Consider the following 14,357-nt stretch of genomic DNA (forward strand, 5'->3'; position numbering starts at 1 on the left):
TAAAATCATAAAAAAAGAAGGGATATTACAACCAATGTGACAATAAGAAACAGGATCATACAAGAATATTATGAACAATTGTGGAAAACTGGTGAACCACTTGTAAAAGAATGAAACGAGAACACTTCCTAACATGACACACAAAAATAAATTCGAAATGGATTAAAGATCTAAATTTAAGACCAGAAACTATAAAACTCCTAGAGGAGAACATAGGCAAAACACACTCCAACATAAATCACAGCAAGATCCTCTATGACCCACCTCCCAGAATATTGGAAATAAAAGCAAAAATAAACAAATGGGACCTAGTTAAACTTAAAAGCTTTTGCACAACAAAGGAAACTATAAGCAAGATGAAAAGAAAGTCTTCAGAAATGGGAGAAAATAATAGCAAATGAAGAAACAGACAAAGGATTAATCTCAAAAATATACAAGCAACTCCTGCAGCTCAATTCCAGAAAAATCAATGACCCAATCAAAAAATGGGCCAAAGATTTAAACAGACATTTCTCCAAAGAAGACATACAGGTCGCTAACAAACACATGAAAAGATGCAGAACAGCACTCATTGTCAGAGAAATGCAAATCAAAACCACAGTGAGGTACCATTACACGCCAGTCAGGATGGCTGCTATCAAAAAGTGTACAAGCAATAAATGCTGGAGAGGGTGTGGAGAACAGGGAACCCTCTTACACTGCTGGTGGGAATGCAAACTAGTACAACCGCTATGGAGAACAGTGTGGAGATTTCTTTAAAAACTGGAAACAGAACTGCCATATGACCCAGCAATCCCACTTCTGGGCATACACACTGAGGAAACCAGACCTGAAAGAGACACGTGCACCCCAATGTTCACCGCAGCACTGTTTATAATATCCAGGACATGGAAGCAACCTAGATGCCCATCAGCAGATGAATGGATAAGGAAGCTGTGGTACATATACACTATGGAATATAACTCAGACATTAAAAAGAATTCATTTGAATCGGTTCTAATGAGATGGATGAAACTGGAGCCCATTATACAGAGTGAAGTAAGCCAGAAAGATAAAAACCAATACAGTATACTAATGCATATATATGGAATTTAGAAAGATGGTAACGATAACCCTATATGCAAAACAGAAAAAGAGACACAGATGTACAGAACAGACTTTTGAACTCTGTGGGAGAAAGAGAGGGTGGGATGTTCTGAGAGAACAGCATTGAAACAAGTATACTATCAAGGGTGAAACAGATCACCAGTGCAGCTTGGATGCATGAGACAAGTGCTCAGGGCTGGTGAACTGGGAAGAACCAGAGGGATGGGATGGAGAGGGAGGTGGGAGGGGGGATCGGGAAGGGGAACACATGTGAATCCATGGCTGATGCATGTCGATGTATGGCAAAATCCACTACAATATTGTAACGTAATTAGCCTCCAACTAATAAAAATAAATGGGAAAAAAAAGAATACTATGAACAATTGTGGCAAGAAATTGGACAACCTGGAAGAAATGAATAAGTTCCTAGAAACACACAATCTACCAGAACTGAATCAAGGAGAAACAGAAAACCCAACAGACCAGTAATGAGATTGAATCGGTAATGAGAAACCTCCCCTCTGCGCCGCCCCCCGCCAAAATCAGGAACTGATTGCTTCACTGGAGACTTCCACCAAACATTCAAGGAATTCATACCAACCTTCCTCAAATGCTGCCAAAAAACTGAAGAAGAGGGAACACTTCCAAACTCACTTTATGAGGCCAGCACTATCCTGATATCAAAGGCACCAAAAGAAAAGAACACTACAGGCCGCTTTGCCGGATGAATGCAGATGCAAAACACCTCAACAAAATACTAGCAAAGCAATTCAACGGCATATTAGACGGACTATGTGCCATGGTCAAAAGGGATTTATCCCTTGGGTGCAAGGATAGTTTAACATACAAAAATCAATCAATGTAATAAAACACATTAACAGAATGAAGGACAAAAATCACATGATCATCTCCATAGATGTATAAAAAATTCAACACTCCTTCACGAGAAAAACAATCAGAGAAAAAAAAAAGAAAAAAGAAAAAACAGTGAAGGAACTAGGAGTGGAAAGAAATGACCTCGACATAAAAAAGGCCACAACTAACATCATACTCAGTGGTGAAAAACTGAAATCTCTTCTTCTAAGGTAAGGAACAAGGCAAGGACGCCTGCTCTCACTATTATGTTAGTACTCAACACCTGGAAGTAATAGCCAGAGCTGTTAGAAAAGCAAAAGTAATAAAAGGCATCCACATCAGAAAGAAGTAAAGTTATCTCTGTTGAAGATAGCATCACTTTTTACATGCAAAACGCAAAATATTACACACACCCATACACACACACACACACACACACACACACGCACGCACAAAACTGGTAGAACTGATAAACAAATTCAACAAAGTTGTAGGACAGAAAATCCAAAAACAATTCAGTTGTGTTACTATACACTAACAAAGAACAATTTGAAAAGGACATTAAGAATACAATTCAAGGGAGGCGGTCCTAAGAAGGCGGAGGAATAGGACGGGGAGACCACTTTCTCCCCCACAAATTCATCCAAAGAACATTTGAACGCCGAGCAAATTCCACAGAACAACTTCTGATTGCTGGCAGAGGACATCTGGCACCCAGAAAGGCAGCCCATTGTCTTCGAAAGGAGGAAGGACAAAATAGAAAAGATAAAAAGAGAGACAAAAGAGGTAGGGACGGAGATCCGTCCTGGGAAGGGAGTCTTTAAAAAGAGAGAAGTTTCCAAACACCAGGAAACATGCTCTCAGGCGGGTCTGTGGTGACCTTGGAATCTCAGTGGACAAAATGAGGGGGAGGAAAAATAAATAAATAATTAAAACCCACAGATTACGTGCCTAACAGCCACTTCCAGTGGAGCAGCAGCCCGGACGCTCGCATCCCCCACTAGCAAGCAGGGGAGGGACAGGGAGCAGCGGGCTGCATTGCTTAGGGTAAGATCCAGGCCTGAATGCCCTGAGGGCAATCTGAGGGGATTAGCTTGAGATAGCAACCCAGACTGTGGGGTAGCTATCCTGTGATCACGCGAAAAGCCCTAACCTAAGACATCGCCAGGCACGCTCACAGAAGAAAGCACTGAGCAGAGCTAGCCGGCTGCAGACCGGCCCATCCCCCGCCGGAGACAGGCAGGCGAGGGCAGCCAGAGTCGGAAGCGGGCATTCGACCCCAGAGAGGCACCCTATACCAAATGCAAGCAGATTTCTCTGCTAACCAAGACTTCTTGGGACTCTGGACGATCGACATCTGCTAGGAGGGCCGCAGCCAGAGACCAGCTCCCCAGAATAGACACACAGCACACCTAAGAAGGCGCACTTGTTGCACACCCAGAAAACCAAGCGGCTGGAACGGGAGAGGGGGTAAGCCGCAGCCTCCAACTGGGGGTGGATACGCGCGCCAAGCCCCTGGTCACCTGAGCTGCTCGGGCCTGGGTCGGGCGCAAAACCAGGTCCAACCAAGTCTGCGCCTTTGTGCAGTACCTGAGAACCTGAACCTGAGCAGCTTAGGCCTCAGAAGTGCATGTAAACCAGAGTCTGCATCAGACAGTTCCCGGCAGAGCAACCTAGAGTCTGGGCAGTGTAGACTGGGGAAGCACACACGGCGTGAGCGGGGGCAAACCCTGTGTGGCTGAATCACTGTGAGCACACGCCAGTGATATTTGTTCACAGTGTTCCTCCCTCCCCAAAGCATGACTAAACAAGTGAGCCTAAAAAAAAAAAAAAAAAAAAAAAAAAAGTAAATAAAAGGGAACACCACCGCGCCCCTTGGAGCAGGGCAGAAATTAGACACTGAAGAGACCAGCAAACAGAAGCTAAAATAAACAGACGGAACCGCTTTGGAAGTCACAGGTGCAATAGATTAAAACCCTGGAGTTAGCACCAGCTACATAGTAAGGGGCCTATAACCTTGAGAAATACAAGCCAGACCAACGAGCTCTCTGAAGATGAACTGACCCCACACTGTCCGCAACAGCTCCAGAGAAAGTCTCAGATATATTTTTACTATTATCATTTTTTAAATTAAAAAAAAATTAAAATAAAAAATTTTTATTTTTTACTTTGTTCTCCTTTTTATTTTATTTTATCTTTTTATTTTTAAGTTCCCATTATTCCTTTAGTTTTCATTTTTATAACCTAACATTACCTTGCCAAAAAAAGACCCTATTTTTAAAACAAACTTCATATATACATATTTTATAATTTCTCTTACTTTGTCTTTCCTTTGTTTGTTCACTGGTTTGATTTTTTGCTTTTTTTCCTCTTTTTTTCCATTTTTCCTTTTTTTTTTTTTATAAAAAATACTGCATTTTTGGTAATTTAACCTCTACTCAGGATTTTTAATCTTTGCTTTTTGGTATTGGATATCAACTTTGTACCTTTAAGAACCCAATCTTCAGTACCCATTTTTACCTGGGAGCAGGATCACTGGCCTGATTGCTCTCTCCCCCTTTCTACTCTCCTTTTACTCCACCAGGTCGCCTCTATCTCCCCCACCCCCTTTTCTTGTCTACCCAACTTGGTGAATCTCTTTGTATGTTCCAGGCTGTGGAGAACACTTAGGGACCTGATTACTGGCTGGATCTGTCTCTCTCCTTTTGATTCCCCCTTTGATCCTCCTGGCTGCCTCTGTCTCCTTCCTCCCTCTTCTCCTCTCTGTGTAACTCAGTGAAACTCTCCGAGGGGTCCAGACTGTGGAGAGCACATAGGGAAGCGATGACTGGCTAGCTTGCTCTCTCCCCTTTTGACACCCCTTCTGCTCCTCCTGGTCAGCCTTTTAACTCCCTCTTCTCTCTTCTCTTCTCCACGTAACTCTGTGTACCTCTCCGGGTGTCCCTCACTGTGGAGAAACTTTCCATCATTAACCTAGATGTTTTATCATTGGCGCTGTATAGATGAAGAAGTCTTCAGGCTACTGTACGAATAAGACTGAAAACCAGTGGCAGGAGACTTAAGTCCAAACCCTGAGACTACCGGAGAACTCCTAAATCCAGGGAACATTAAACGATAGGAGCTCATCAAACGCCTGCATACCTACACTGAAACCTAGCACCACCCAAGGGCCAACAAGCTCCAGAGCAAGACGTACCATGCAAATTCTCCAGCAACACAGGAACAAATCCCGAGCCTCAATATACAGGTTGACCAAAGCTACGCCAAACCCAATGACATCTCCAAACTTATTACCGGACACTTCATTGCACTCCAGAGAGAAGAAATCCAGCTCCACCCACCAGAACACTGACACAAGCTTCCCTAGCCAGAAAACCTTGACAAGCCACCTGTCCAACGCCACCCACAGCAAGGAACCTCCACAATAAAGAGGAAACACCAATTGCCAGAATACAGAAAGGCCACCCCAAACACAGCAATATACACAAGATGAAAAGGCAGAGAAATACGCAGCAGGTAAAGGAACGGGATAAATGCCCACCAAACCAAACAACAGAGGAAGAGATAGGGAATCTACCCGATAAAGAATTCCGAATAATGATAGTGAAAATGATCCAAAATCTTGAAAGCAAATTGGAGTTAGAGATAAACAGCCTGGAGACAAGGATCGAGAAGATGCAAGAAAGGTTTAACAAAGACCTAGAAGAAATAAAAAAGACTCAATATATAATGAATAATGCAGTAAATGAGATAAAAAACACTCTGCAGGGAACCAGCAGTAGAAAAACGGAGACAGAAGATAGGATAAGTGAGGTAGAAGATAGAATGGTAGAAATAAATGAAACAGAGAGGAGAAAAGAGAAGAATTAAAAGAAATGAGGAGAATCTCAGAGACCTCTGGGACAACGTGAAACGCCCCAACATTCGAATCATAGGAGTCCCAGAAGAAGAGGACAAAAAGGAAGACCATGAGAAAATACTTGAGGAGATAATAGTTGAAAACTTCCCTAAAGTGGGGAAGGAAATAATCACCCAAGTCCAAGAAACCCAGAGAGTCCCAAACAGGATAAACCCAAGACGAAACACCCCAAGACACATATTAAACAAATTAAAAAAGATCAAACACAAAGAACAAATATTAAAACCAGCAAGGGAAAAACAACAAATAACTCGCAAGAGGATTCCCATAAGGATAACAGCTGATCTTTCAACAGAAACTCTTCAGACCAGAAGGGAATGGCAGGACATACTTAAAGTGATGAAAGAAAATAACCTACAGCCCAGATTACTGTGCCCAGCAAGGATCTCATTCAAATATGAAGGAGAAATCAAAAGCTTTACAGACAAGCAAAAGCTGAGAGAACTCAGCACCACCAAACCAGTTCCCCAACAAATGCTAAAGGATCTTCTCGAGACAGGAAACACAGAAAATATGTATAAACTCGAACTCAAAACAATAAACGGGATCATACTTATCAATAATTACCTGAAATGTAAATGGGTTGAATGCCCCAACCAAGAGAGAAAGACTGACTGAATGGATACAAAAGCAGACCCCTATATATGTTGTCTACAAGCGACTCACCTCAAAACAAGGGACACATACAGACTGAAAGTGAAGGGCTAGAAAAAGATATTCCATACAAATAGAGACCAAAAGAAAGCAGGAGTCACAATACTCATATCAGATAAAATAGACTTTAAAACAAAGGCTGTACAAAGAGATAGAGATGGACACTACATAATGATCAAAGGATCAATCCAAGAAGAAGATACAACAATCATAAACGTATAGGCGCCCAACACAGGAGCACCACAATATACAAGACAAATGTTAACAAGTATGAGAGTGGAAACTAACTATAACACAATAATAGTGGGAGACTTGTTGTGGACTAACTAGCCTCCAACTAATAAAAATGAAAAAAAATAATAGTGGGAGACTTTAATACCCCACTCACGCCTATGGATAGATCAACTAAACAGAAAATTAACAAGGAAACAGAAACTCTAAATGATACAATAGACCAGTTAGACTTAATTGATAGTTACAGGACATTTCACCCCAAAACAATGAATTTCACCTTTTTCTCAAGCACACACGGAAACGTCTCCAGGATAGAACACATCCTGGGCCATAAATCTGGCCTTGGTAAATTCAAAAAAAATGAAATCATTCCAAGCATCTTTTCTGACCACAGTACAGTAAGATTAGATGTCAATTATAGGAGAAAAACTATTCAAAATTCCAACACATGGAGGCTGAACAACACGTTGCTGAACAACCAACAAATCACGGAAGAAATCAAAACAGAATTCAAAAGATGCATAGAAACGAATGAAAATGAAAACACAACAACCCAAAACCTATGGGACACTGTAAAAGCAGTGCTAAGGGGAAGGTTCACAGCAATACAGGCATACCTCAAGAAGCAAGAAAGAAGCCAAATAAATAACCTAACTCTACACCTAAAGCAACTTGAAAAGGAAAAAATTATGAACCCCAGGGTTAGTAGAAGGAAAGAAATCTTAAAAATTAGGGCAGAAATGAATGCACAAGAAGCAAAAGAGACCATAGCAAAAATCAACAAAACCAAAAGCTGGTTCTTTGAGAAGGTATATAAAATTGACAAACCATTAGCCAGACTCATCAAGAAACAAAGGGAGAAAAATCAAATCAACAAAATTAGAAATGAAAATGGAGAGATCACAACAAACAGCACAAAAATTCAAAGAATCATAAGACACTATTATCAGGATCTACATGCAAATAAAATGGACAACTTGGAAGAAATGGACAAATTCTTAGAAAAGTATAACTTTCCAAAATCGAACCAGGAAGAAATACAAACTCTCAAGAGACACATCACAAGCACGGAAAATGAAACTATAATCAGAAATCTTCCAACAAACAAAAGCCCAGGACCAGACGGCTTCACAGCTGAATTCTACCAAAAATTTAGAGAAGAGCTAATACCTATCCTACTCAAACTCTTCCAGAAAATTGCAGAGGAAGGTAAACTTCCAAACTCATTCTATGAGGCCACCATCACCCTAATTCCAAAACCAGAGAAAGACGCCAGAAAAAAAGAAAACTACAGGCCAATATCACTGATGAACATAGATGCAAAAATCCTTAACAAAATTCTAGCAAACAGAATCCAACAACATATTAAGAAGATCATACATCATGACCAAGTGGGCTTTACCCCAGGAATGCAAGGATTCTTTAATATCTGCAAATCAATCAATGTAATCCACCACATTAACAAATTGAAAAATAAAAACCGTATGATTATCTCAATAAATGCAGAAAAATCCTTTGACAAAATTCAACATCCATTTATGATAAAAACTCTCCAGAAAGTAGGCATAGAAGGAACATACCTCAACATAATAAAAGCTATATATGACAAACCCTCAGCAAACAGTATCCTCAATGGTGAAAAATTGAAAGCATTTCCCCTAAAATCAGGAACAAGACAAGGGTGCCCACTCTCACCACTACTATTCAACATAGTTTTGGAAGTGTTGGCCACAGCAATCAGAGCAGAAAAAGAAATAAAAGGAATCCAGATAGGAAAAGAAGTGAAACTCTCACTGTTTGCAGATGACATGATCCTCTACATAGAAAACCCTAAAGACTCTACCAGAAAATTACTAGAGCTAATCAATGAATATAGTAAAGGTAGAGGATGTAAAATTAACACACAGAAATCCCTTGCATTCCTATGCACTAACAAAGAGAAACCAGGAGGAGATATTAAGGAAGCAATGCCATTCACCACTGCAACACAAAGAATAAAATACTTAGGAGTATATCTACTTAAAGAAACAAAAGGCCTATACATAGAAAACTATAAAACACTGATGAAAGAAATCGAAGAGGACACAACTAGATAGAGAAAGTCCAGGGTATCTGAGGTGGTTAATTTTATGTGTCAGCTTGACTGGTACACAGAGTGCCTAGATATTTAGTCAAATATTATTCTGGATGTTTCCGTAGTGTGCTTTTCCATATTAACATTTAAATCAGTCAAATGGATAAGACAGATTTCCCCCTGATAAAGTGGGTGGGTTTTACCTAATCAGTTGATAGTCTGATTAAACAAAAAAGCAAACTTTCCTCATGCAAGAGAAGTCCTCCTGCCTGAAAGCCTTTGGACCTGGGACATCAGCTTCTTTTCCTGCCTTTAGACCCAAACTGAAATATCAACTCTATTGGTTTGGTTCTTAGGCCTTCTATCCTGGACTAGAGCTAAACCACTGGCTCTTCTCAGTCTCCAGCTAGCCACCTCACCCCCTAGATTTTGGGACTTACCAGCCGCTATAATTGAATGAGTCAATTCTTTTACACACACACACACACAGAGACACACACACTCCACTGAATCTGTTCTTCTAACACACTACCCAGAGTGATCTACAGATCCAATGCAAACTCTGTCATAATCCCAATAGCATGCTTTACAGAAATAGAAAAACTCATCCTAAAATTTAAGTAGAATCTAAAGAGATCCTTAATAGGGAAAACAACTTGGACAAAGAAAAAGTAGAGAACTCCAACTTCCTGATTTCAAAACATTACAAAGCTACACTAATGAAAACTGTGTGTTACTGCCATATTAACAAATAGATCAATGGAGTAAAATAGAGATCTTAGCAATAAACCCTCACTTTTAGAAGATATGCCAGGCAGTGGACTTCCTGATAGAGGGGAAAACATACCTTTTTTAGGTCTTTGAATCAAAGCAGGGACTCTGGAGTCAGATTGCTTGGCTTCAATTCTACCACTGATCCCCATGGGCCAAATGACCGTGGGTCAGTGGCTGAACCTTAGGCTGCTAATCATTAGTACTAGAGTCCTGGGAGCGTCACAAAGAACCACTACTACTTACATACAGCACTTAGAAGAGTGCCGGGCACGGGGTCTCTGCTGTATAAGTTGCTTTTCACAGATTCTGCGAAATTACCTCCCAAATGGCTTGCTTGCAGCACCGCCACAGAGGTTTGCCGCTAAACTCTCCCACTCTCGGAATCGTTAAGCACTTGGAGGAGGTGGGAGGAGAGGCTTGACAGAGGTATACTCGCAGCGTCACATTCACCCGCCAACTCGCCAACTGCCCGGACGGCCCTTGGACTTGGCAGCAAGCCAGAGGAGGCCCTCGACCCCATTGGTTACACCTCGAGGGGACGGCCAAACAAGGCGCGTGCTGGTTGGCAGGAACCGGACCAATGAGGAGGCGGCAGGGCTGGCGCGCTGAAAGCCTCGCGTCATTTGCGGCCATCTCCAGCATGCTTGACGGCGAGCTCCAGACGCCGCCTGCCACACCTGCCCTGACCGCCGCCACCGCGACCCGGTTGATAAATGGTCGCCGCCCCTGATCTGGCGGCCACCCAGATCGCGACATGAGCTCCCCAGATGATGAGGTGTCTGTTTCGGGAGCGGGTTGTGGCTCAGAGTGCGGGGAGCAGACCAGCGGCCTTGAGGCCGGCTCCATAGCCCCGCGGGGACCCGGCCCCAGCCCAGAGCCTGGGGCACCACGAAGCGGCGAAGGTGAGGGCGGGAATGGCTTCCCAGACCCTGAGGGCTTCGAGTCAGATCGGGAGGTGCTGGAAGCGGGAGGGCCGGTGCTGCAGGGCCGCGAACGCCGGCCTGGCTCCCTGGCCGACGACCAGGGGGACGCCCTGCAGCTGGCTGACGAGTCAGTGGCGGCCATCCTGCAGCAGCTGGCCGACCTGAACGACGTGCTGGGCACCCGCAGATACCTGTCCCAGGAGAGCTACGCGGTCGGCGAAGTGTCTGCCTTGCGGGACCTCGAGGCGCGACCCCGCAGTCGAGGCGGTGCAGCCCAGAGTTGTGGGGAGGCCGCACAGGCTGAGGCTGGCCCTCTGCGGGTCGGCGGGCCCAAGGCAGGCCGGGCCTGGGGGAACCCTAAGAAAGGCACTAAGAGTAGGTTGAACGTGGCTGTGAATTGCCAGTGGCCTCCGTCAGAAAGCACAGCCGGGCTGCTGTCCGACCCCGAGTCCTCCGATGAATTCAGTAAGATAGAGCGGATGAGGGTGAGCATTTATCCCAAAGACGGAGGCCAGGCCAAGCTCAACAGCCCCGAAGATCCTGGGAACACACCCAGACGCTTGCATGTCCAAGGCAGGGAGAATCTCCTTAATGTGCCAGACACTTGCCTATCCTCGATTCCGCGAGGATTAATTTCGGTTGTGGAAAGGCAGGGCAGGCAGGGCGATGCAGAGCAGGAGGACACCTCTCCCCCTAGAAAAATACAGAGCGTGCTCTGGGGGAAGGGGGGCAGCCTGTCCAGCTACCTGGGAGTGGCAGTAGCATCAGCTCCTGCAGCTGCCACTACAGGCAGCCTGCCGCGGCCCACTCCTAGAAGGAAGGGGGTCCAGGAGAAGAAGTCCCTTGGGGGCGTCTCCAAACCTGCCGTGGGGAGAAACTTCCCTTCCTGGGGGCAAAGAATCTCAGGCACTCCCCTGGAACCGGCCACCTTCCCCCCAATTTCTGGCATCCCGCTGCTCGGGAGTTCCAAGAAGTATGCCTTGGTCCTTTGGGGAGCTGAAGAATACAAGCACACCGGTACTGGGAAGAAACCCGTGGCTAGGCAGGCCCGGGAGTCGGTGGCAGCAATTGCGGTGTCGGGAGAAGACAACGACCTAAATAGAGACCCATTCCCAAAGGGCCAAGTGAGTAGGCCAGGCCCCTCCTCTCTCCTCACTCTTCCGCCTCCCACCCTCCCCACAACACAGGTCTTCACCCCTTGCTCCTTCTCTCCATCCCTCAGGGGTTGTCATTGGGTGACCCTCAGTCACTGGGTCATCAGGATGCCAGATTGGGGTCCTTTTACTAGGGACAAATGTTAAGGTAGCACTTTGGGTGTGCTGGGCTCGGTTTTCCACCCTTGGCCTGTTTCCAGCCTCCTCCACAAGGCTGGGGCTGGAGTGGAAGGGAGAGCTGGTAGCTGAATTGATTTGCGGGGACCCCTTGAAAGCTTCACAGAGCTTCAGTGTTTAGTCGCATCACTTTGCTGAATCCTACTTGCTAGGTCTTCCCCAAACCTTCCTTGCAGGGACCCCAGGTTTCTCAGTGACACAATGCTGTCCCCAGCTCAGCTCTACCTGCTGACCTGGGGCTGACTGACAGAGAATGTGCTAAAGAGATCAGCCTTTCAATTCTCTTTCCAATTCCCTGCCTCAGCTCCGTCTTGAATCACATGAGCTCTCCCACACACAGGCATAGACATATAAATGCACTGGTACACACACGCGTGCACGTGCACACACACTCTTCAGATCAGTGAGAAATCTGCCTTTTTAGCTGACCACTGACAGGCCATGGTCATCTTGTCCATGGGTGCATCATGGAGAACCCAGTAGCACCAATCTCATCATCAGTGGCACACAGTATTCAGGAAACTCAGAGCCCGTGGCCATGAACAAGGGAGAAGTCATGCCCAGAGGGCCTGGCCCCTCAGGTGAGTGTCCTGGGTTTTGATATGGGGGGAGGAGGCCAGGGGTGAGGGCAGAAACCTGGGTCTCTGACTCTCTCTCTCTCTCTCTTCTGGGGGCTCAGCCTTGCTCTCAGGACGCTTCACCCATGGGAAAAAGGGTGTCAACTCTGGGCGTAGACTGTAGGCTAATAGCCTTTCCTGTGAAGTGCTGTTCGCCCACATTGCTCTCCCAGGTGCTGGCTGTGGCTGCCACTCTGGGAGGTTCGAACCCAGAACAACAGCCTTTGGCAACCATTGAGGTGAAATGGCTGTCCCTGAGGTGTAGGAGGGGCAGGTCCAGAGAGAAGGTTTGTGCTGCCTGCCGGGCGGAGCAGGGGACTCTTGCTGCTAGCAGAGGGTGGTACTGCCTCACCTCACGTTAGACCTGGCTTGGCACTTTGCACCTCACTGGGAACCTGGGAAGCTGGATTGTGTGTCCTTTCCCTCTCAGGTGACCGGGAACCAACTGACCATCCCCCAAGACGGAAAGGGCAGCAGCAGCCACTCGGAAGGCAGGGGTGTCCTCGGGTAATGCTTCTTCTGGCTCCTGGAAATGCACACCCAAACCCCATGGTGGGATCTGAGTCCAAGTGCAACTGATATTTGTGGGCCCCTCACCCCCATCCCATCCCCGTCCTACACCCCAGGGAGGGAGCCCACCTCCTTTCCCCTGAGGAAAGTCTTTCCCTTGCCAGTCTAGACACCTGGTTTGGGATGGAGGGCCCCGGGGGAGAGGAGAGGAGGAGAAGAGGGGAGGCGGGTGTATACTAACCATTTCTCTTCCTCCTGTGTCTGCTGGCCTAGTGTCTGGTGCTTCAGAGAGAAATAGACGACCTTAAGGATCAACTTGGTATGAGGAACCAGGGACAGAGAGCAGCGGGTTCTTAGTGCAGAATCGGGGTGGTCCCTTGGGGTGGGGTGGGCTGCAGGTGCCGAGGGCCTCGTAGGGATCAGCGTTCCTGTGGGGAGGAGAACCTATCAAGCCTGTCGCTGGAGCGTGCGGTGCATATTCAGCTGCGGATGTGGACAAGTAGCAAAGTACTGCGTGGACTGTGTGCACACTCTGCCAGCCAGGAAGTCCTAGAGACCTCCTTCTGATAGGACTTTAGAGATGCCTTGTTGATCTGGTGTGGCCTCTAAGAGTCTTGCTGGATTGTTTACGAGACAGTTTTTGAATGGTTTGTGCGTGGCCCCAAGCTTGAGAGCTGCTGGCACATTTTGATTCCTTTTAGGAAATGGCTCCACATTAAATTCCGTTGGCGGGGAGTGATCAGGCCCAGAGCTCTTTGCATTGGGGCTGGGCGTATGTGCGTTTCAGGTTGCAGGGCTAGGTGGTTCCCCACCGGTACAGGGGCACAGGCTTCTATGTCCGTCTGTCTGGAGCACCTGTTTATGCCTCTCCCTGTTGCAGCCTCCATGCGGTACCTGGCTGACAAGTTCCAGATCGTTTGAAGTGAGTGTTACACACTGCATACCCCTTCCCACAACGTTGGTTGTTGAGCAGGGCTGTGGGCTGCCCTGGCTTGAGGCTCTTCCCTGACTCTGCTGTCTTACAGGTTGAGTCCAGTATCTTCCTGCAAGAGGAGCAGCTGTTACCTCCGGGGCTGGCGAGCTGTGGCCAAGCTTGCTGCCTCTCGTTCTGCCTCCACCAGGGCATCCTCTGCCCTTTGTTTTGTCCCCTCTCAGCCCAGTGTCACAGCAGTTTTTGATTAAAGGACTTCTCATGTTCTTTGTACTGCCCTTTCTCTGGGGGGTAGGGGTTGGGGGAGTGGTGGGGCAAGGCCTGGTGAGGAGCAACTCCGTATCATAGCCTGTTGCAGAGCAGTACCTCTGGCATCCTGTGGTGGGGTCTCTCGGTCAGCCTCTTCTACCATCCAGGCCATCAGGGCAACGGAGTGCCCCCAGTCTGGG

The 14,357-nt window shown here is 46.3% G+C and overlaps 1 protein-coding gene across 1 annotated transcript; it reads left to right on the forward strand.

Moving 5' to 3' along the window:
* Positions 1-10,350: 10,350 nt before the first annotated feature.
* LOC136153911 (uncharacterized protein CXorf49 homolog) lies at positions 10,351-13,898 on the forward strand. Its single transcript, XM_065916051.1, has 5 exons — positions 10,351-11,643; positions 12,275-12,431; positions 12,898-12,974; positions 13,251-13,296; positions 13,858-13,898. Exons 1-5 carry the CDS (start codon positions 10,351-10,353, stop codon positions 13,896-13,898), a joined length of 1,614 nt encoding a protein of 537 aa, XP_065772123.1.
* Positions 13,899-14,357: the final 459 nt, after the last annotated feature.

Source organism: Muntiacus reevesi, chromosome X (assembly GCF_963930625.1).
Source record: "Muntiacus reevesi chromosome X, mMunRee1.1, whole genome shotgun sequence".
Lineage (NCBI taxonomy): Eukaryota > Metazoa > Chordata > Mammalia > Artiodactyla > Cervidae > Muntiacus > Muntiacus reevesi.